This window comes from Cynocephalus volans, chromosome 5 (genome assembly GCF_027409185.1).
Source record: "Cynocephalus volans isolate mCynVol1 chromosome 5, mCynVol1.pri, whole genome shotgun sequence".
NCBI lineage: Eukaryota > Metazoa > Chordata > Mammalia > Dermoptera > Cynocephalidae > Cynocephalus > Cynocephalus volans.
In genome coordinates this window covers 111,220,918-111,243,299 of record NC_084464.1, presented here as the reverse complement: position 1 = coordinate 111,243,299, position 22,382 = coordinate 111,220,918, and the positions used below count along the sequence as shown (strand labels likewise).

The 22,382-nt window shown below is 37.7% G+C and overlaps 1 protein-coding gene and 1 non-coding gene across 2 annotated transcripts in view; one reads left to right on the top strand and one right to left on the bottom strand.

Moving 5' to 3' along the window:
* Positions 1-22,382, bottom strand: part of ARMC2 (armadillo repeat containing 2) — a 112,258-nt gene that overhangs the window by 48,406 nt on the left and 41,470 nt on the right. The window contains exons 7-11 of the mRNA XM_063097778.1: positions 17,431-17,507; positions 13,140-13,238; positions 8,908-9,083; positions 3,829-3,931; positions 2,258-2,481 (exon numbers count right to left, since the gene is read on the bottom strand). Coding sequence (XP_062953848.1) covers positions 2,258-2,481; positions 3,829-3,931; positions 8,908-9,083; positions 13,140-13,238; positions 17,431-17,507 — 679 coding nt within the window. The remainder of the gene's footprint in view (positions 1-2,257; positions 2,482-3,828; positions 3,932-8,907; positions 9,084-13,139; positions 13,239-17,430; positions 17,508-22,382) is intronic.
* On the top strand, positions 4,027-4,100 carry TRNAI-AAU (transfer RNA isoleucine (anticodon AAU)). The gene has a single exon. It is a non-coding gene; the product is annotated as a tRNA-Ile (tRNA).

Below are 22,382 nucleotides of genomic sequence, written 5' to 3'. Positions count from 1 at the left end.
TACAGCCACCACAAGTAATTTATTTATTTTTTCAACTGAACGAAGTTGCTTTAAAAAATGCCTCATGATCAGGGGATCAAGGGTGCAAATCCTTGTACCGGCCAGCCAGGAGGAAAAAAAAAAAAAGCCTCATGAACTGGAGGTACCAGGTTCTGAAAGCTGGAGTAAACAAGCAATTGTACTTGTGGCAGGTCTGTCTGGCTGAATTTGCACTTGAACTGGCTGGTGAAGAGTCAGTCAGTGTTACATATTCATAAGAATAGAGGTTTTCATCTGCTCTTGTAGTGAAGTCATGTTGCTTACATTTTATCATTCATACGATACAAAATAGATTTTCTTGGTCTTAATTAAGTGTGAGGGAATGTGCAGTTCAGGGGATTCTGCAAGTGACAAAGCCTCAAATAGTGTGTCCTTCCTCCCCAAATCTGTAAACACACACACAGTGATACGGTTAATACAAATAGCATTTGGTGACCAAATCAGGAGCACATTCTCAAGTAGTGCCGGTAGTGGGCTCCACTTTCTCCTGCTGGACAAGGGTGTGGGTGCTGTGGCCCAGGCGGAGGCCTGCCCAGGTGAGATCCTACGCAGTTCAAAGGAAAGCTTTGGAGACGACACAGAACCGACTGTCATCAGGAGGTGGTAAGTTGTATTGGACGTTCTCCAGCGCCCCTCTAGGGAGAGCTAAAGGGGATCTGACCTGGTGAGTCAGTCTGCACCTGAGGATGTTGAATCCAGGAAAAGAGGAAAGAAAAGAGGAACACAGAGAGGAATGCACCATAGCTAATGGCACACCAGAGGTCCCATTTCTTGATGTGATATGTTTTTTGGTCACAATAACACTCAACACTCCTCTATACAAACAGATAGTGTGTGTATATATGTACATATGAGGGTACTTCAAAAAGTTTATGGTAAGGGCTGGCCAATCAGCTCAATTTGTGAGAGCGTGGTGTTGGTAACACCAAGGTCCAGGGTTCGATCTCTATACCAGCTAGCCGCAAAAGAAAAAATAGTTCATGGAAAATTTTGTATTATCTTTAAATTCTATTTTTCCACAAACTTTTTGAAGCATCTTCATGTGTGTGTGTGTATACATATGATTACCAAAATGTCAAAGGTATATTAGTGTGCTATCTCAGAGTGAGAACATTTCAGGTGATTTTTATATTCTTCTTTATACTTTTCTGCATTTTAACAGTAAATATAATCGGTATATAATCAGAAATAACTGTTTTCATTGAGGAAAAAATTTGAATGATTCAATAACACTGGTAGAATGAAAATAATGTTTCTTAAGTCTTCCTAGCTAAAACATACCATACTAGAAGTTTGCATCATTCATGACTAAAAGAGGTTTTCACAATCTCTTCAAAATGGAGACAGACCACAAAGTCCAAAATTAATAATCATCATAAATATTTTAAGCATCTTGTAGGCAGGGCCTAAATCTAATTTTTAACACACTTTCCCAATGGCATAGAGCACTCAGAGTGCTCAATGGATCTTCATTAATTGACAAGCATATTTCAAATCTTATGAATTATTATATCAAAGATGCTATTATTTGATATACAAAGGCTATTAAAGAGTAAAAATCTCATCTAAAAAAGAAAATGAGAGGTAGAGCAGCTCCAATGAAAATAATTTAACTATGAAATTTAATCTGCCATAAAAGAAGTAATAAAACTCTAACAATAACAAAATTTTTCTTCCTGCTTTGGTCATATTAAAGGTATCCAGTTTTGTTACCTGCATTCCTATAGTCTCATGACTCCGTGTTATATACAGGCCCTGCTCACCACAATGACTATCCACTCAATATCATTAACTTCTGTGTATTATTGTAGATACAAGAGTCCTGACATTAGCTACCCATCATCATAAGCAATCTCCAGTCCAGGCATGTCCTCAAAATTATAAACTGCCTGTTAAAATTCTGATGAAAATGTATAGTTGTTTGCAAAGAAGTGCAACTTTGTCTTTCTTCTGGGCCTACCTTCTCTGTAGGGCAGTGAAAGCCCACGTGTGTCAGCTGCATGGAGAGCTTCTCTATGAAGAGCCCTGGAATAGCCTTTCCAGGGAAAATGGGCACCAGGCACACACAGCGGGGGAGGGGAAGAGGAGAGGAGGTGGGCAGAGGTTATTGCCCTTGATCCCTGAGGCCAGACACAACCACCTGTCTGATGGGCTGAACTGGTATTAGGTAACATGAAAACTAATTTTACATATCTCACCTTTCAAATAAAATACTCACCTGGACTAACAAGTGGCACGAATTAAGCAAACATGTACCACATTTCTTGGTGTTTTCATTTATCTGCTTTATCAAATTCATCAGTATTTCCAAAGCACCTTTGCTGATCATTTCACTGAGAAATCCTGGATTTCCAGAAATAAATTTTATAGTACCCATACAGTATAAAAAAGCTTCAATGTTAGTTTGCAAGTCTTCACTTCTCAGTACATCTAATAATGAGTCTGTCAAAAAGATGAATTATTATAAATATATGAGTATAACAGCTGGAGAGAAATATATTAAAGTGCTTGTATGCGAACATCAAATACAATTTGTGAACTATGTTTGTCAAAATCTACATTCAAATGCTTGTTAAGGATTACTCACATGGTATATAAAGAGAAAAGCTTACTTTTAGTTAAGGCAAATCTTTACAACAGTTAATGACAGAAAAATGATGGGATTATTAATATATAAACAAGAAAGTATTCTTTTAATTAAATGTCATTCCTTGCCTCTTATTATTATTGTTTACCAGCCTTTATTTTTAGTTACAAAATTCTGAGTTGTGTAGAACACTAATAATTTAAAGCAATTTAAGAGTTAGAGTTCATCAAACCTTTAAGAATACATTTGTTGCTGTATTAATGGGAAACTAATCAAGAGATAGGAATTTTCTTTTTAAAATCTCAATCAGCATAGAAAGGAATAGTTTCAGTATAACATCCACCCTTTCCTGTCAACTTCAGAACATTCATCCCAATAACATACAACTACTAGGTTTTAGAAGTAAACCAGGCAATGCTGATAAGGTTGATAGTGCATATCTCACATTTAATTTTATTAATGTCATCATTTTCCAGAATCTTTCTTTGTTTTCAGTCTACAATTCTCAATTAGCTGATTCAATGTTAGACATTTCTTTCAGTACTGGATTTGTCCCTGTCTGCTGGGGTTAAAAAAAGACGAAGAGATCATTATCCTATCTTGCAAAAAGAGGACTCAAAACATTTTACATTATGCTGCCTTCTCTGTATCAGCAATACTAATTCATAAAAGATTTCCATTTAGGTAACTATTTAAGCATCTTAATTACTTAGGAGTATGACAAGAATTAGGCATTATTAGCTAGGTAGTTAAAATGTAATAAAACTTTTCTACCTACATATTTGAAACATTTTGATGTCAGATTTCTGGAAGAGTTATAGACGTCTTTCAGTTTTTACCCATTCCTATTATATCAAAAGACTAAAAATGTCAATTACATCAAATACATTTTTCTAATAACAAGTCCAAGTCCAGGAAATGAATTTTTTAAAAGGAAACACTTTGTAAAGTCAGATGTTACTATAGACACTGGGGAAAAATAATAATAACAATAAGCAGACTATCCTACTAGCATCCAAAAGGAGACATTAAACTGAATGTGAAAACACAGAGGACAGAGCAAAAGTAAGCATCACGCAACTTCTGCATTTTACTGGAATATATAATATTCCCACTGTCATTAACTATAAATTTAATCCCCAAACTTTTCACTTGTATTCAAGTGCAGCATTTGGTCAGTGGTGTCACTGAATAATACTCACCCAGAATGCTGTCGTTTCGAATCACAGAATCATACTTCTCGCTCCTGCTAATTTTAAATATAAGTTTGCAGATATTAAGGAGATTCTTTCTACTTACTTTAAGCTGCAGAAAAAGAAAACACATTTCTATTGCAGAGGGAAATAAAGACATACCATAACTTTTTACACTAACATATATTTTAAAAGCAAATGCAGGCTGGTCGGTTAGCTCAGTTGGTTAGAGTGTGGTGCTAATAACACCATGGTCCAGGGTTCAATCCCTGTACCGGCCAGCAAAAATAAGTAAATAAATAAAAGTGAATGCTAAATTCAACTTGTATAACAACAACAAAGTACAACAATAGTATTTTAAAACAGTATTTTTAAACATAAGAAAAAGTTTTAAAGACATCAGCTTTGAAAAGTTTAGCCATATATTTGCCAACTATGGTATCTATTAATTCAATTTTAGTAAATATAAGATAAATGTTCTTTAGAGTAAAAACAATTTAATGACAAGCATTTATTTCTTACTTCATAAAGTCTCCCATTTATATGTGAGATTATTAGTTACTTTTAAAAGAGTATATGAGGAAGAAAGGGGGCAGGACAACATTAATAAATTTAATTATATGGAGCAATTGCTTTAAAACACAAAAGTAAAGGAAGATGGATACCAAAATTTCAGATCAAACTAATCTAGAAAACGATACATAGTGGAGGTGAAGGTAAGAAAATAAAAAGGGAAAGTATAATCCTCTTTACTATTTACATAAAAGAAAATTAAAAATAATACTGTTTTATTAGATAATACATATATTATTTTAAGACTACTTCTACAATGCTTTGAGATAATCACAAGTAACATCCAAAGTTTAAAATTACCTTCTAAATCATATAAAAATATCTAAGTAAATTAAACATAGGGGCTATTGAGGAAGTACACTTTTTAAAAAAGCACAGTATAGGAAGACTAACTGAATGAAATGGTCTAAACTAGCTGAGTATTTATCTAAAGGTAGTAAAAATAAAAATAAAAAATATCCTAGATGTCCAATATTAGAGAATAAATAGTTTAATAAATTGTGGAACATCAATAATATTCATATTAAGCAGTCATAAAAAAGTAAAATTGTGAACACTGTTTAAAGAGAAAAACTTAGACAGAAACATTGTGTGCCATCATTGCAACAGTGTAAAAATATGTTTACAGGAATGAGGTCATCTGAACAAATAAATGTTCCTGTGTGAAAAGAATGGCATATAGCTTGTTATTTTTTTATTAAAAACTATCTTTAAAATTATCTTTAATACTATTTATTAATGAGTTTTCAGTTAGTTTTAAGAAAAGAATTTGTCAGACATATTTGTTAGGAATTCATTCTGTGTTCGATCCACACTTATTTACTGAGCACTTATTGTGTGCCAGGCACTGTGCTGTTCACTGCAGAAGATCCCAAGACAGATATGGTCAGCCCCATTGCAGGGGCAAAGGGAGAACCGTCCATGGAGCAGCTTCTGTGTGCTCCTCCTGCCTTCTGCACTGGGCCCTTCACATCAGTTATATCAGAGCAACCCTACAAAGTCTCAGACAGGTCACAGAACCCTCTGGGCATCACCTGGGCCTGTATGCAGAATCTCAGGCCCCACCCAACCCTACTGACTCAGAATCTGCATTTTAACAAGATCCCCAGGGATTCATGTGCACATTGAAGTCTGAGAAGCACTGGTGTGGAAGCCTTGGAAACTGTTAACACATGGCAGAATGGAGATTCCTTCTGTTCTCAGGAGGAAAAAAGGAAATGAGAACTTAAATTTTTTTTTTTTTTTAATGATTAAGTGCTTAAAACAATATTGTTTAAAAACCCAGAAGATAAGCTGACTTTAAAAAAACAAAAAACATTTCTATATCAATGGAAATACATATTGTTCTTAGGATTTGGGGATGTATTTGAATCAGTTGACTATCTTCCACTAGACTGTGAGTCCTTGAGGTCAAAACCATGTATGGTATGTAACATGTGCTTCATACTGAAGAAAATTTGTTGAGGCTGGCTGGGTAGCTCAGTTGGTTACAGTGTAGTGCTGACAACACCAAGGTCTAGGGTTTGATCCCTGTGCCGGCCAGCTCCCCTGCCCCCAAAACAAAACAAAACAAAACTACCACAGAGAGAAAAGATAACCATACATTTAAGAAAGAAATAAAAAAAGAAAGAAAAAAAGAAAACTTGAATAAATGAATGAATACAAGTCATTTCACCCCTCCCCCACCCAAGTCTTACATTTTTAGCAAGAAGTCACAACAACAACAACAACAAAAAACTGGTGTCAGAGTTTTTATCAAAACAGAACAAAAAAAGAAAAGGAAAAAAGAAAGTTAAAAGAACGACACCCACAATTTTCAGGCCCACTATAAAGTCAGTTTACATTCAAAGCAAATTCCTATAACTTCCCCATTGACAACTATAAATGATGACTTTAAGGCATGAAAATAAAATATTATATGGAAGGAATATAGACAAATACAACCCTTCCCCCATCACTCTGCACTCCCTTTACCCTGCTTTATTTTCTTCCCACAGTGCCTGCCACCCTATTTGGCACTTGTGTTTCCTGTCTCTCCTGCTGCAGTGCCAGCCCAGGGGACGGGGTCAAGAAGAGTCCCCGGACAAAGCAGGTTCTCGTGGTAGGGTAATTTTCTTATTAGGTTAAAAAGAGCAGTTTATTCTATTTAAAGCAAATCTGGCAAATTAAAGTATGAGTTTAAAAATCACTCATAATACTACCACTATATATAATCAAAGCTGACATACTAGTATTTCTTTTCTGTTTTTTTCCCCTGTGCATAGGGTGCTAGATTTTTTCCCCTCCTGAATATAGTTGCATTAATACTGTATATATGTTTGTGTTCTTTAAAAAAAAAATCTTAATATAGGGCTGGCCCATGGCTCACATGGGAGAGTGTGGTGCTGATAACACCAAGGCCACGGGTTCGGATCCCTATATAGGGATGGCTGGTTAGCTCACTTGGGAGAGCTGACAACACCAAGTCAAGAGTTAAGATCCCCTTACCAGTCATTTAAAAAAAAAAAAAATCTTAATATAGACTGATATATTTTTGTAAGATTTTTTGATACAAAGGCTAAAATTAAAATGGCTGCCTGGCAACCACCCTTTAACCAGAGTGTAGGAAATCAGAACAACTAACATGCTCACTGAATGTTTTTAACATAGAAAGAATTTTAAATGTCTGAATTATAATACTAATCTGGTAGATGGGATAAATATTGGCAGAAAGAGGAGAAATTGTGAAAAGCTTCTTAGTCTCATGTATCTTTAGTTTTTGCTGATTTTTCTTCTTCAACAGTTCTTAAGATGTGGTCCTTTTAAAATTAACATAAAGCCCCATCACCAAGGCCTAAACTAAATAGGATCTTGCCTAGAATGTTGTAAAAGATTCAGGCAGTGAATGGAAACTTGGGTTTGATGGCTTTGAAAGCCTCTTTTGACCTTGTGGTTTCATAGTTAATCAGAAGGCAAACCTACCCCATTCTGGATTTTAGACTTTAGCCTGGAGAATCTTGCCCTGATTCAGCAAGGCAGTCAATATCACAAAGATGGCTTTATCTAATCACATGTTCAACTCAGAATGTGTTCACTGCCTAGCAGATCACTTAGCATTTTGCCCTAAAATAGTTAAATTGTGCCATGTACATAATTAATTTGAATGACACCATTAATAACCAAGATAATATAACCTCTGCAAAGCATTATGAATTCATTCATTTCTCTTTCTTCTTTTTTCGGCTTGGTATAAAACAAAATGTCTAGGATACAGATGAAAAAACAAAGGCAATCCTGGGGCAGCTAGCAGTCTGGGTCCTGCCAGGGAAGCTACACCAGTAGAGCCCTGGAATGAAATACAGGGAAATCACTATTTCAAAGAAATATTGCAGGGGCCAGCCTGTGGTTCACTTGGGAAAGTGTGATGCCGATAACACCCAGGTCACAGGTTCAGATCCCTATATAGGGTTGGCCGGTTAGCTCACTTGGGAGAGCGTGGTGGTGACAACACCAAGTCAAAGGTTAAGATCCCCTTACCCTTAAAAAAAAAAAATATTCCTTTCTGAGTCACATATCACAATTTCTAAAAAGAGAGTAAATAGTTTAGGATGACAGCTAAATAAGAAAGTATCTTCCCCCCAAAATTATACAATATATATAGTCAGAATATTCTGCTTTGTGAAAGATTTCATTATCAAAAGAAATGGTGGACACTCTTATTAAATTATTGGTAAGTACGCAAGGTTTACCTTCACTGTGTACTTTAAGATTTTTATATTATATGAATTGTGGCGTGTCAACCTAAGGCTTTTACTTTTGTGAAACCAGGTAAACAAAGCTTCGTTCATTTGTTTTAGCAGCTCTCTTAGAATGAACTATAATAATTGTGGCTTATCTTTTGGGTACAACTGTTTATGGCTGTGACAACAAAGTGTTCCCTGCAAACAATGGTATCATTTTGTTCAAGAGATTTTCTGCAAACTTTTATTTGGTGTCTGGCCTTTTCTTCTCACATCTTATGAGAACCTTCTGTGACCACTGAGGTACCTTCCCATGACCAAATGCAGCCATTTTTCTGTTTCACACTGGTTCATAAAGCACTTGGCCATTGTATCCATAGCCTAAATGACTTTAAGTTATTTATTAAATCATATGACAGAATCAAGCAGAAACCACAGGGCAGAAATCGCAGCCTGCACGGTGTGACACTGATCTCCAACCAGGTTAATTGAGCAACTGTTTTGAACATATTTGCCTATTATTACCTTTTTCTTTTTCTTTTCTTTTTTTTTTTTTTACACAGTCAGTCCAAATGTAACAGTCTGTTTGAACATGGTTTATGTACTTAGCCTTAGTTCCTTAGATAATACTTTCTAGTCAAATTCTGGAATGTCAGTTTATTACCTTAATTTTTTTTCAAAATTCTAAACAAATACACTTCATTTCTAATTTTCTTTGTAATATTTACAAGTAAAGCATTAAACAAAAGTTTTATGTGCTATATAGTCTACTAGACCGGAGGAAAGAAAAACTTACTGCTAGAATAATTTTTGCGAGTTTAAGGCTGAGCAAGTCTGAACCAACATCAACTAGTTTATATAGAGTCTTCAGGAGAATACTTCTTCTCTTAAATTTGTTTCCAAGCATGTTTCCTTGTTCTAAAGCATGATGAAGTTGTGTGCAAGCAGCATAAATCGTTTCAATGTTTTCTTCTGTCAGAGCAAAGAGAGTAAAGTAACACTTATTAAGGTCATTATTTCTCTGGATATCTTCAAATTCCTGAACTATATTTTTCCCTTCTCTTATCACTTCCATCCACCCAACTTTTTTCATCTCTTTGATCCATCTCCTCCATGTTGACTTATTTACCATCAGTCAGTTAGCTTATCTAGAATACACAGTCCTACAGAGAGTGCATGAAAGAACGGAATTGCCACCTGTTTCAGTTGGTTTCTTATATTCCAAATGCCCTCCACCTCCACCTGTGCTTTGTTCAGTCTCACTTGCATTTGACCTTCAACCCTTTTTGGCACAGTGCCACTGGCCTAGAATATTCTTCTTGCCCTCATTCCTACAGTTTTTCGTCCTTCAAGGCTCTGGCTCCTCCAGAAAAGATGCACTATTCAAGATTCAACAAATGCTACCTTGTACTGTTATTTATTTATTTATTTTTCCTCTTTTTTTGGGGGGGGGGGGCTCCTGGCCAGTATAGGGATCTGAACCCTTGATCTTGCTGTTTATTGCTAATTTTTCACATACATACATGTGTGTGTTGTGGTATATGCCCAGAGTCCTCAAACAGATGTCATGCTAAGTGAGTAGGACCCATGTCTTACACATCTCTGTATCAACAGCTCATGGTACAGTGAGAATACTATACAGACAACCTGTAACAAATTTCATACATATTCATTTTCTAATATATCTATTGCTGGAAACAATTACCAATATTTTTCTATGAGAACATTGCTCATCATCTGAGAAAAGAGGTCTCTAATAAAACAAAAGCTTAAAATGTCACTAAACCCACCATTATTTAGAGGTGGTTATTAGGAAAGAAGAGAATAAAAAGAAGACTTTAGTTAGGAAACAGGGAGACCTAGAACATCTTATCTGTAATTATGATTTGGAGGAAGGTAATAGCCATACTAATGGGCATACGATGAAGTAAAGTAGCACGCACAATGGAACACGCGGGGAAATAAAAGAACCCAAGGCATAAGGCATTCTGTTGGAAAATATTATCTCTGATAGATTCCATCACAAAATTTAAAAGTAGGAAACCAATCTTAAATAAATACCATAACATGCTCTTAGAAGCCCGCATAGAGGAAGTGTGTGCCGGCAGAAGGAAATGACTCAGGCCATTTTTAGCTCTTTTCAACAATAACATCTAAGAAAAAATTTTAAACCTGAATAGCTAAGTAACCTTCAATATCTTTCAGTTATGCCCTTAAATAAATGAATTGATGGGAAATGACTTAGACTAACTTTAAATAAAGGGAAAAACCTGAATTCTATTGTATGAAACACTGGTTTTGTTTTATTTTCTGTGACTGGCAGTTTCTCCACAAACCCTAAGTCCAGTCCCTGGGCCGCTCATTGGCAGTGGGTGGTCCTCAAGATGTTTTTCTAACACTTCCCTCCATAAACTCTTCAGCCTGGTGGGAATGACTCAAGAGTAGTTGTTTTAGCTTTAAGAGAAATTAAAAAGGAAGGCTCAAGCATCAAATTTTAAACTATTGATCAAATTAACCCTTTATACCAATTAGTTTGTTATAAATGCCATATAACCTCAAAAGACAACTCGAATCTAAGCACTTTCAAGATTCCCAAGGGGCTAAAGCTAGTGGGTAAAACTTTCATTAGAACTGAAGAGTGACATAATCTCAAAGTAACTTCTCCCCACAAGATACTTATTAATTACAAAAGGAATATTAGCAACTTTACAGTGGATAAACCTGGCAGATACCACCCTCCCTAAGTGACCGACGTTCACATCCAGGGCTGGCTGGTCAGCTCACTTGATTTGAGCACACCGTGATAACACCAAGGTTAAGGGTTTGGATCCCCAGACCAGCTAGCCATCCCCACCCTGACCCTGGCCAAAAAAAAAAAGAGAGGAAAAAACAAAGTTCACATCCCCAGCAACCAAACAAATCAGTGTCATGTGCCTCTTGACACAGGCATTGCAAAGGACACAGCATCACTTAGGTGATATACCTGCCCAAAATGCCTAACCTGGATCTCTGTAGGAAAACACAACAAACCCAAGTAAGTCAAGAGCATAAAAGAGACATGACAAATGATTGGAACCTGTGATCCAGGATTTTTTTTTTTTTCTATAAAGGAAATTATTGGGACAATTGGCAAAATCTGAGTAGGATTTGTATAGTATTGTATGGTAATTTCCTGGTATATAAGAGAATGCCCTTGTTTCTAAAAATACATGCCAAAGTACTTAGGGATATGGGACATCATGTTGACAATTTGTTCCCAAATGGTTCAAAAAAGAAGAAAACAATGTGTGCATATGGAGGGGTGGGGGCACGTAGGGAAAGAGAGGGAGAGGAAGGGAGGGAAAGAGAAAAAGGCAGGGAGAGATTAATAAAGCAAATCTGGTGAAACAGTAATGTCGGGGGGGGATGTGGGTGAAGCATACACAGGATTTTTTGTACTACTCTTGCAACATTTCTGCAAGTCTGAAATTACGTCAAAAGAAAAGGTTAAAAAAAGGAAAAGAATCTCAAGGGGTCAACTAATGCAGCCTGGGCAGCATCTGCTGTTCTTCAAGTTTTCTAGGGAGAGAGATGCCACACTTCAGTGCTTACTAATCCTTCTGAGAAGGGAGAGCCATCCATATTTCAAATCCCCTGTTTGAATGTACATGGTGGATGGAGCTACATTCTCTGTTGATGTACATGGTGGATGGAGCCTTCAGAGCCCTCTTAAATCCTTGAGGCTGAATGAAGACTTCTTCCATGACAGGCCTTTGCAATAGATACTGACTTATTCCCCATTGAATGTTTCCTAATACGCTTTCTCTTTAAACCTTTACCCAGACTCATTGTTCTTCTGACTAGTTTTTGCACACATCTCCTAAAATAAAGGGCCCAAAGTTAACTGGCACACAACGTGAGGGTGAAAATGAGTAATTCTAGACGAGAAAAAGTCACCACATCCACGTTCTTAAGATTTTGAGCTGCAGAGGACTTTGGAGATGATCTAGTCTCATCCACCTACTCATCTGGCAGGTGAGGATATTACTGTGCTTAGAGATTAGGTGATTCCCCACAGCCCCCACATGTTTAGTTAACAGCAGCACCAGGACCAGAAACCCTGCCCAGGGCTCCCCTATTAACCATGACCACAGCCAAGCACCAACAGAGAGCCAAGGAGGGATGAGGTCATTTGAAACTTTTAGGAGTTAGACCTTTTGCACAACTCCCTATTTGGTTTCCCAGGAGGATTTATTTACCCTGCTTCTCCTAGAACGCTTTCTGTGGCCATCATGCTGGTTTGCTCATCCACAGTTCCTAGTAAGGGCCTACTGTGCATTGTGTGCCAGGCAGTGGGCTTAGCCCCAAGGCTGTGATCACAGATCCAGAGAAGCCTGATTCAGCTTCAGAAATGGAATCCCCAAGGAGCTGCAAAGGGGGAGAAAGTTGGGGTGGAGTGGGGTCATCCCCTGACAAGCTTGCCACATCCTGCCAGGGACCCATCAATTGTAGACATTCACTTCTGGAGCTCTTCAGAGTGCAAGGGCTGGGCACGTCCCAGGCTACTTCCCATGCTGTGAGTAGCGTTCCTGACAGATGTCCTCGACCTCAGGAGACTAGGACATGCACACAGTTGGACCGGGAAAACCATGACACACCTGCCAAGGAGGCCAGTCTATGAGACTCAGTTTCAGAGGACTGAAATTTGTTTTAATATTTTTCTTTCTTGAGTATGAACAGCTACCCTAGAGAGGTAAACCAGCATTTCCTCAGGTAGAGGAAATGAAAATTAATCTACATCACAAGGGGAATTTTTAGAAGTCAGCTCTCTTGGTGCATTTAAAGTATAATTTTACTCACTAAAGATTTGTTTTACAAAATGTAATATTTAACAAACACATTACTGGGTAAATAATTAGATGACTTTGTTTTTGAACATGTTCAGAAAAATGTCAAAGTGTACTAAAAATATCAGGGCAATGGGGAACATATAAATAACTGCAAATATTTTTGATTAAAACAGAAACTGCTTTTTTTTTTTTTTTTTACCCTTTTCTAATTCATGCAAAAGCGGTACAATCCTTGTATTCCAAAAGACTTCATCTACTTCTATTTCGGTATCCTTTTCTTGCAAGTTGGCTTTTGAGACTGCAAAAGAAATTCAGAGCAGAAGAGCCATGAAAGAATTGTAATGGAAAAGTCTTTACTATTCATCACTAAAATGAATAAACAATAGAATTAAACTATGCTTTGCCCCCAAGCATGACTAATTCTAATTAGAATTTCAGGTCTTCTGATCAAATCTCCCCAAATTAAACTCAGATAAGATAATGTAAAGAAATCACAACTTTAAAATATGATTGGGACACTTCATAAAATATTAAGCTTTGTAATATGTTGATGACTATCAGTAAGGCAAACCATTTTGAGTTATTTTTTACTTAAATGTATCCCTCTTTAATGTGGAATAGAAAACTATAGATGTGTAAAGAATAAGGATTTTGAAAATGTTTAATGAAAAATTTTCTAAAAGAGAGGCCAAGAAGGACCTTCTTTTCTACAGAAAATAAAATGTCCACACCATTATGGGGCCAGTGGCTTTAATGCCAAGTGACTTTGAGTTGTGTGATGGGAAAAGTCTGTGCTTTGGGGGCTGACAAATCTTGACTCAAATATCAAACCCATTATTGACCCACTGGGGGTCTAGTTTTCTACCCTTTCTGAACCTCAGTTTCCTCATCAGCAAAACAGAGATAGGAATATATGCCCTAAGAGTTGTGAGAATTAAGACATGATTTAGGGAAAGCTCTGAGCCCAGTGCCATGCACCTCGCAACATTCGATATATATGAATTTCAGTTCCCTGATTTAAAAAACAAACAGGTAATGCCTGTCTGTAAGGTATCACAGCTGGTGATACCACCAAATCATCAAGCAGATGCTGCCCGTGAACCTAGGCTATAGAGTAACAGCTACCCTTGACTGTGTGCTTCAGATGCAGCAGGTGTGTATTTCATTTTTGTAACAACACTACAAGGAGGTCTCCAAATTGTTCCTATTTTGCAGATGAAGAAAGTGGAGCCCAGGGGTACTGAGTTCTCTTCCCAAGGTTGTGTAGCTCCACTGCCCTTGTACTCATCCTCTACGCTGTTCTGCCCTACAGCAACCAGCAGACTAGAAGTTAACACTGAGGGGAAATAGAAATCATACTAGGAACTGCAAACCATGATTACATTCTACACAGGCAGTATCTCAAGATCTTTTTTTTTTTTTTTTTTCTGAGAAGCTGAGCTGTTTAATCCTCTCCTTGGCCAAACTCAAGGCTGTGGTTGCCCCTGAACAACGCACACCTGGAAGCCATTCAGAGCAGCTGGAGACGTTATGGCCTTGAGTCAGAGGATGAGGATGAGCAGGAGAGCTTTGGTGCCTCTGACTTGTCATCCTGTATCTCAAGATCTAAAACACTGTCTGTGCAGCTGGAAGAGGCACCGCTGTACAGAGGCATTCCTGAGCACTGTTAGAGACCTATCCCTCTGTCTCCCTTCTCTGAAGTCTACCCCTTAAACCCTCACCTGGCACTCAGTCTATATTGGGTCAGGGAGTCCATGCCCTCTCAGGGTAGACCCAGTACCACTTAAGTGCCCACACAGTGGATGCCTGTACCCTAAAAATGTCACATAAAATGTTAGAAATCATAGGGGTAATCAGTAAGTTCAAGAAGGTGGGGGAGATGGAGAGAGAAGCAAAAGGGTATATGGTATATTTTCAGGTTGTTTTAACTAAAAAAAAAAAAGTGTTGACCAGGGAGGCCTGTTAAGTACACAGTGCTAATGTCACCCAGGAGGAGCAGGGAAGCCGTGTAATTTATAATTTACCATTCGCACCCAACACGCCCTCTTCTCCTACTGCATTATATGCTAGAAAGAGCCACTCCCACTGGACTTGCCATTTACCGTTGATGTGGTGTAAACAGTCTTCACAGCAAGGTTTCAGATAATCTGTCTAGCCCATAAACAAGCCTTCACCACAAAATACTAAATTGAATTGTCTTTAGGACACCATCAGGTCAGTACAGGTTCATAATCCCTTATGTGTGACCAGATGTGGTTTGAGATTTAGAAATGTTTGAATCTTAGAAAGGCGATGTGATACTCACACTGTATATTACATACCATCCCAGCAGGGTCTCCTGGGGCAGCACCCTGAAGCAAAATATATGAATATTCACACTAACAAAGACTATAATTGGCTTCCCATCCCCTCGTCAGGCATTTTTCAACTTTCAGAGCTTTGGGGATTTCAGAACTGCAGATAAAGGATTTTAGACCACCATCTCAATCTTTTGTATCATTGCTTTTACAAATCTGCTTTAACTTTGATAAATTATGGATACGGATTCTAAAAGTAAACATGAATATTCAAGCAGTGTAAAACACAGTTGCTCTATTCCCAGATAACTAACCTATTCAAAGTTCAAAGTATATAAATAAAATCAATATTTATCAAGGCAAATGAAAAGCCAGAATATTATAAGTCAGAGAAATCAATTTAGTTAACACATATTTATGGCATACTTAAATTTACTAGAAATACAGACTTCGAGCCCAATAAATCAGCATTTTTACCTTCTAGGCAATATGCTCTTTAATACAATAGCTCTATGAGAAACCGTGATTATCAACCTGTTTCTCAGGAAAACAAAATCAATAACATGGTCACTCCAGGAAGAGTGCAATTACAGGGGTGAGCCAGAAATCAGAGGACAGCTTATTTAACCTCACGGGCTCTGCTGAACGTTTCTAAGACTTCTCTCTTCTCAGAACAGAAGTTAGCCAGCCAGACATTGTGGTGTAAGGGTTTCCTTCCAACCCTCTCACAGGAACCCCTGTGTGCGCAGCTGTGTCTGGCTATGGCCTTTCCACCTCTTCATCCCCACAGGCCTCCCCCCACCTCCATTTTATACCCTATCCCTGAGTTACTCTAGAAAGCACAGAATTATGTTATTGCTTTTTAAAATCCACACAAAAAAATAATAATAAAATTTCTCTCAGTCTTGGTCAGCAACCTAATATTTTAGAAAGCACTTTCATCTAGGTTCACAGTTTGCTAAATATAAAAAATTATGATTCAACAGGAAATTGGGTAAGTCAAGCAAGAATTTCAGCATGTTTTTGAAGATTTTGCTGTCTCAGTGGTTATAGCTGTTAACCACAGCTTTGAGTTCTGGACCCAACAACCTGAAACAATGTTTGGATTGGCTGGTGTTTTTAGCATGTAAATGTAAAATCCTTAGCAACAATGCTGACTCGGAAATTAGAATATCTAAGACTTCCTGAGTATTACAGAAATTCCCATGTGCCACAAAGGTCATTTCACTGATAAGAAATAAGTTTTGAAGATAAAGATTTTTCTAACCTAATATTAGTTTGATGTTATAAAATTTCATGTGTACACAAAAAAAAAAAAAAGAGAGAGAGAGAACAAACAACTGTGTACCCACAACTAGTTTGGTCAAATATTAATATTTTGCCTCATTTTTATCCTTTCCTTTATTTAATTAATTTATTTATTTGGCAGCTGGCCAGTACAGGGATCCAAACCCTTGACCTTAGTGTTACTCTTTATTTTAAAGAAATAAAACATTACAGACATAGTTGAAGCCCTCTGCCCATCTACTCGCCTCTTCCCTTTCTCTCTGGGGGTTACCCTCACTCTAAATCGGGTGGTTTCTGTTATCAGGCCTCACTCTCCATGTCTGCCACATAGATCTGTATCCATAAACAATATGTTGTTGTTTTTGCAACTTAGTTTGTTCATCTAATTTATGTTTGTACTTATTCCACTCAATATTATAAATGTACATTAGTACATTTTTCTTACTGCAATATCCTATTGCATAAATATATTTTGTATCATTTCTAGGCTGTGGTTTATATTGTTATATGTTTTCTCAAACAGTTTAAAGTCCCAAAGAGCTGTCTTAATATAGTTAGTTTTACTTAAGTGATCAATGATTTTTGAACTCAAATTTTGAACCCAAGATCTATGTTGATGTCAAGTTTTGCAACTTTCCACACGCTTTTAATTTCTGTTAAAATCATTAAGACTGTAACCTATAGATGTTTGAAGCATTAGAGCTGGGCAATGGTAAGAATAGGAAGACCGTTGTCACAGCAATAACAACTTTTAAAAATAAATGTTGATCTGTGACCAAACTGGACAAAGTTCCCGGAGTTTTCGAACAGTGAGCCAACATTAGACATCTTCAGTACAAACGTGTTCCCACGAATGCAGGGGCTGCGGGTGAAGGGGTGGGAGGACTCCCGGAGCACAGCCCTCACCTGGTTTGGTTTGTGGCCTGCTCAGGTCCGAGTTGCTAGGGCATGGTGAGGCCCTCACACGCCTCTTCCCCTGGTCCCTAGGAGGAAGAGGAAAACACAAAACACTCAGCACAAATGCCAGAGCATTGCTCTTTTTGTAAATGACAAGAGTCTGCTGTATACAGTTTCTGAAGAAACCACAGAGAATTGTTTCTAAGATGGGCTTTGGTGCCCTATATCCTGTTTTAATCAACCTTTGATTTCCAAGTAAGACTTACCTTCTAAAAAGAGGTCATATTTGCTTAACAATATGACATATAATTACTATAAACAATAAAAAAAAAAATCAAAAGTTTACTTTGCAAAAAAAAAAAAAGATTAAGGATATAAACCACAAGAGGTCACTGTTACAATAAGAAAGAACTCTGATATGCTTGACTCACAAAAGCCTAGCTTTGGGAGCTGGGGAAGACCTTCTCTCCCTGTGGATAAGGAAACTGGTCAGATGTGCCCAGGTCACACAGTAGGGTCATAATTTACAAATTCACTGCTCTTTCCACTGCATCACAGTATGCCATTTCCATTTAAAAATTAAATTAATATTCTCTGAAAATGTTTTATTCTTAGAAATATTTGAAGTGTTAAACAATTGAACAAATTCAGGCAGTCCCCAGATGCCAAACATTTAGTATTCCAAATAAAAGAGTGGTGGCCCCCCAGTGGCAGGATTATACATTCAGTTGTTCTAAAGTTACATTTAATGTACAGACCCTCTCTGAAGGATACAATTTCTTTAGCTACACCTGATACTTAAAATTACTTACTTTTAAATCTCTGTACAAGATTCCAAGGTAAAAAACACTGAGAAAGAGTGCAAGTTTCATAGCAAAGTTTCTTTTTGGCCATCAGATATAATAGTTGCTCCCCAAATCACCAAGAATGCACATACATGCAGCCATGGGCACCCATGAACATCCGTACATGCCACTGTTGCTCCTGCTTCCTGTGCAGTACGATCGGCAGTGAATGCTCAGGTGCTGTGTCTCAGCCCTAGGCCTTTACTACTGCCCCGAGGATTAGCTTCTCCAAATATTATTTTTTTCTACAAACATGTTCTTTTTTCTAACTCTTGATTTAATACTTCCTTTCATCATAAAACAGGGAAAAGATCAATCTAAGTTTCCAAAAAATGTCTAATTATTTCTCAGAAATAGTTGTTTTATTTTTGTACACAATAAAAACATAGATCTGGTAGCAAGATGTCCCTAGCCAATCAAAAAATATGGGGATGGAGTCCTCTCAAAGAAGGCAGAAGTAGAGGAAATCAACCATATGTGAAGTTCCTCGGCCTCACGCCCTGTTGAACTTTCAATACAGAGTGTGAGGCTAAGGAACTTCTCTTATTTATCACTTCTAGAAATAACAAAAATTTGTGAGAATAGAGGCAAGGCCTTCCTTTCAATATATACTCCTTTCCTAAACAACTACTGAAATCAGGCAAGATAGTTTTCAAGTAATGGCCTTGCAAAGTCTCTGGTCCATTCTCCCTGAGGTCACAGCCAGTGACAGGTTGCCTCTATAAATACCACATTTATGTATCCCCACTTCTTAAAAAAAGAGAAAGAAAAAAAGAAGGATCCTTCTTACATACAAAAGCTCGGCAGTCCTACCAGTTCTCAAGAAGAGCACAGGACTGGACTAGCCACCACTCCGTGTGATCATCTGGTGTGGTGGTTGAGTGTGCCAGCTCTGAGCCCGAACTGTCTGGGTTCAAACCTTGGATCCAACTTTCATCACCTCTGTGACCTTTGTCAAGTTACTTGGCCTTGGCTTCCTATTCTTAAATCGAGGGCTATGCCTCTGCTTAGTACAGGGACTGACACATTGAAAGAACTTAACAGTCAATATTATTTTTTTCTCTTTCCTTCTGTCAACAAGCACCTGTCTGAGCGGTCCGGTGCTGGATGTTATTGAGCTCAAGAATATGTAAGGCATTGCCCTGATGAAGTTTAAAATCTACTCTTAGGAACTAAGGAACTATTTTTTAAAATGGAAAAGTCCAATAGAGTTTCTAATTAAGTGTTAAATGTGAAATTCAGCAGGTTACAAGAACTAGGGAGATGGTGAGAAGGAAGTGATTAGTGAGTGGGAGAAGTGGATTATAAAGTGGGTCTTAAAAGAATAAAAGTTGAACCAGCCAATGACAACCCTACTCTCAAAAGAAGACTAGCATGAGTGAAGGAAAGGGGCATGAGAAGCCTAATACTCAGGGCAGGGGATAATCGCACAGCACTAGCAAGACAGGCATAGAGGTTTCTGCTGGCAAATATTGGAAACAGCGCCTGAAACTTTGGGCTGAGTAAATAAACCTGATTTGATGGCAGGGTAAGGAACTGTCATAGGTTCTTAAACAAGGAGTGTGGGATTTGGGGTTATACAATGACAAGAGTATTTAGGAGACTTGGAGAGCGGTAACAAGGACTAATCTTTTGAGAGTGACAATGGGACTGGAAAAGAAGGAACAAATTCAAGAGATCTTATAAATGAAAAGTTGATAGGATCTGGTGTTTGATTTCAGATGGGGGAAAGGACAGAATGTAGACCTGGAGAAACAGGATAGCAGGGTTGCCATCAACAAAAATAGGTTAGGTACTAGAACAGCTTGAAGCAAGTCTGGGTTTTGCCATGTTGAGTTTCTGATGAAAAGTGGAGCATCTGCAAAGGAGATATGGAAATCAGGGAAAGGGCTCCGTTAAAGATCAAAGTAGCACACAGGAACCAGAGTCATTAGAAGAGTGGCTCAAACTTTGGGAAGGAGAGAACAAACCTAAGGATTCTAGAGATACAGGGAGGGAGGGAAGGGGTTTGGGAAGTGATAGGTCTGGCAAAGGACATAGAGAATTATCATGATTTGTAAGAATGAATCTGCTAATAATACATTTAAAAAAAATTTTTTTAAAAAGAACAGTGGCTCATAGAGTACAGACTTGGGACAAGGCCTTATCAGATACTCATGGGTAAAGGACAGAAAAAGGAGGAGTCCAAAGGAATGAGAGAAACAGAATACGCCTTCGTGCAGTCCAAGCATGTTGAGAAAGAAGACTTGATTAACACATCATAGAAGACGAGGACTGAGGAAGAACTGGCAGCCTGGCCAGGGTAGACCTAACAGGGTGTCCATGCAGCAGTGCCACTGAAGTCCCACGTAAGAGCGAATAGAAAGAGAGACATCAGGAAAAGGAAATCCCCCCTTGGCGAGAAGAAAAAGAAGAGATGGCTTTGCTTACTCCAGAGAAATGTCTGCCTGTAACTTCTACTCATTGGTCGATTCTGTTCATTGGAACCACATGAAATAAATCTTTATCTTTCTTCCTCTTATAATTATTTAAAGATGTTGCGTTCACCACCTAAAGTCACCTCCTACGGTTTACATCCTGTGATTCTACCACTTATAGCTGAGTGACCTTGGATAAGTTTTTGACTTAAGCTTTCATTTTCTCATCTGTATACAAGGGGGTGGTAATACCCCTAATTTAAGATTGTTGTGGGGATTAAATGACATAATGTCTAATTGCTTAGCACAGTTCCAGGTACATAGTAAGTACTCAGTAAATGTTTACTGCTGTTGCTGTTGTCATCGCTGATGTGATGAACAAACTCCTCTCGTTCCTTCAACTGTTCCTTATATTTCAAATTTCTGCCAGACTATTCAGTTACTCTGAGTGAGTGTCAATTTGTCTGGATCCCTTTTAAAGTCTGGAACCCGGCACTGAGCTAAAGGTATGGCCCGAGGAGCAAAGTGGAGATATTCTAGATAATGTAGTCTAGAGCTACATTAGCAGTTTTGGTAGTCACATCACAGTACTGGGTGACTCTTATCTTTTCTCACATGTGCAGCTATGGCAGATTTTCCCCAACCATGTTGGACCTTTAGTTGTTCTTATTTAATTCCACCGTGTTGTATATTTGGCAAAGGGTTCCTGCTTATCAGATGTTTTTAGATCTTGATTCAGTCATCCAATGTAATTGTTCTTCCCAGTTTTCCATGTTATTAAAGACCATAATTAAATATTTTACAATGATTTTTGATGTGCCAATAATAAAATTATTACTTAAAGCTCTTCCGTGAAATTCTTAGAGGCAGAACACCATCATTTTATTTGTTAAGATATCTCAATCCACAAGTAACAAAAACCAAATTTTGACCGACTTAAACAATTGTTGGAATTTAGTGGCTCACATAAACCAAAAGTGGACAGGTAGGGTGGATTTCAGGTATGGTGTGATCTGAGCTTTGGCTCCATCTTTCTGCAATTCTCTCAGCTCTGTCCTTCCCTCAGTTCCATCTGTAATCAGGTTGGAGCCCTGATGAAAGCGTAAAGGACACAACATTCCCAGGCCTCTCATCTTCATGTTTCAGAGCAAAAGCAAAGTCTTCTCTTCTCAATCATTGACAAGAGTCCTACATTTCACTTTGAACTTTGTTACTGCTGAATGTCCATGAATCAATCACATGAGCAACATCTACCACTGGACCCAAAGAAATAAAGGTGTATTTCTTTTAAAATATTATAAAATTCAGATTTTGCTATAATTCTGATAGTTCTTCCAGTTATTATAACTAAGGTTCTTTGGTCAGAGGTCAGCAAACTTTTCCGTAAAGGACCAGATAGTGTATATATATCACACTTTGTGGGGCAACTGGCAAAATCTAGGGTCTTATGCAGGAATTTGCAACCATATAAAATGTAATGATTTAAAAATATATAAATCATTCTTAGTGCAAGAGCTGTAAAAAGACAGGTGGATGGCCAGATTTGGCTCCTTGGCTAGAGTTTGTTGACTCCTGCTTTACAGCAATAACCAAAAAAATATTAAGATGTAGATTAAACAGGATTTGGGATTAAGGAGAAAACAATACACTTAGTTAGAAAAAAATACAGTAAGGGAATAGAAAATTTTAAATGATGCTT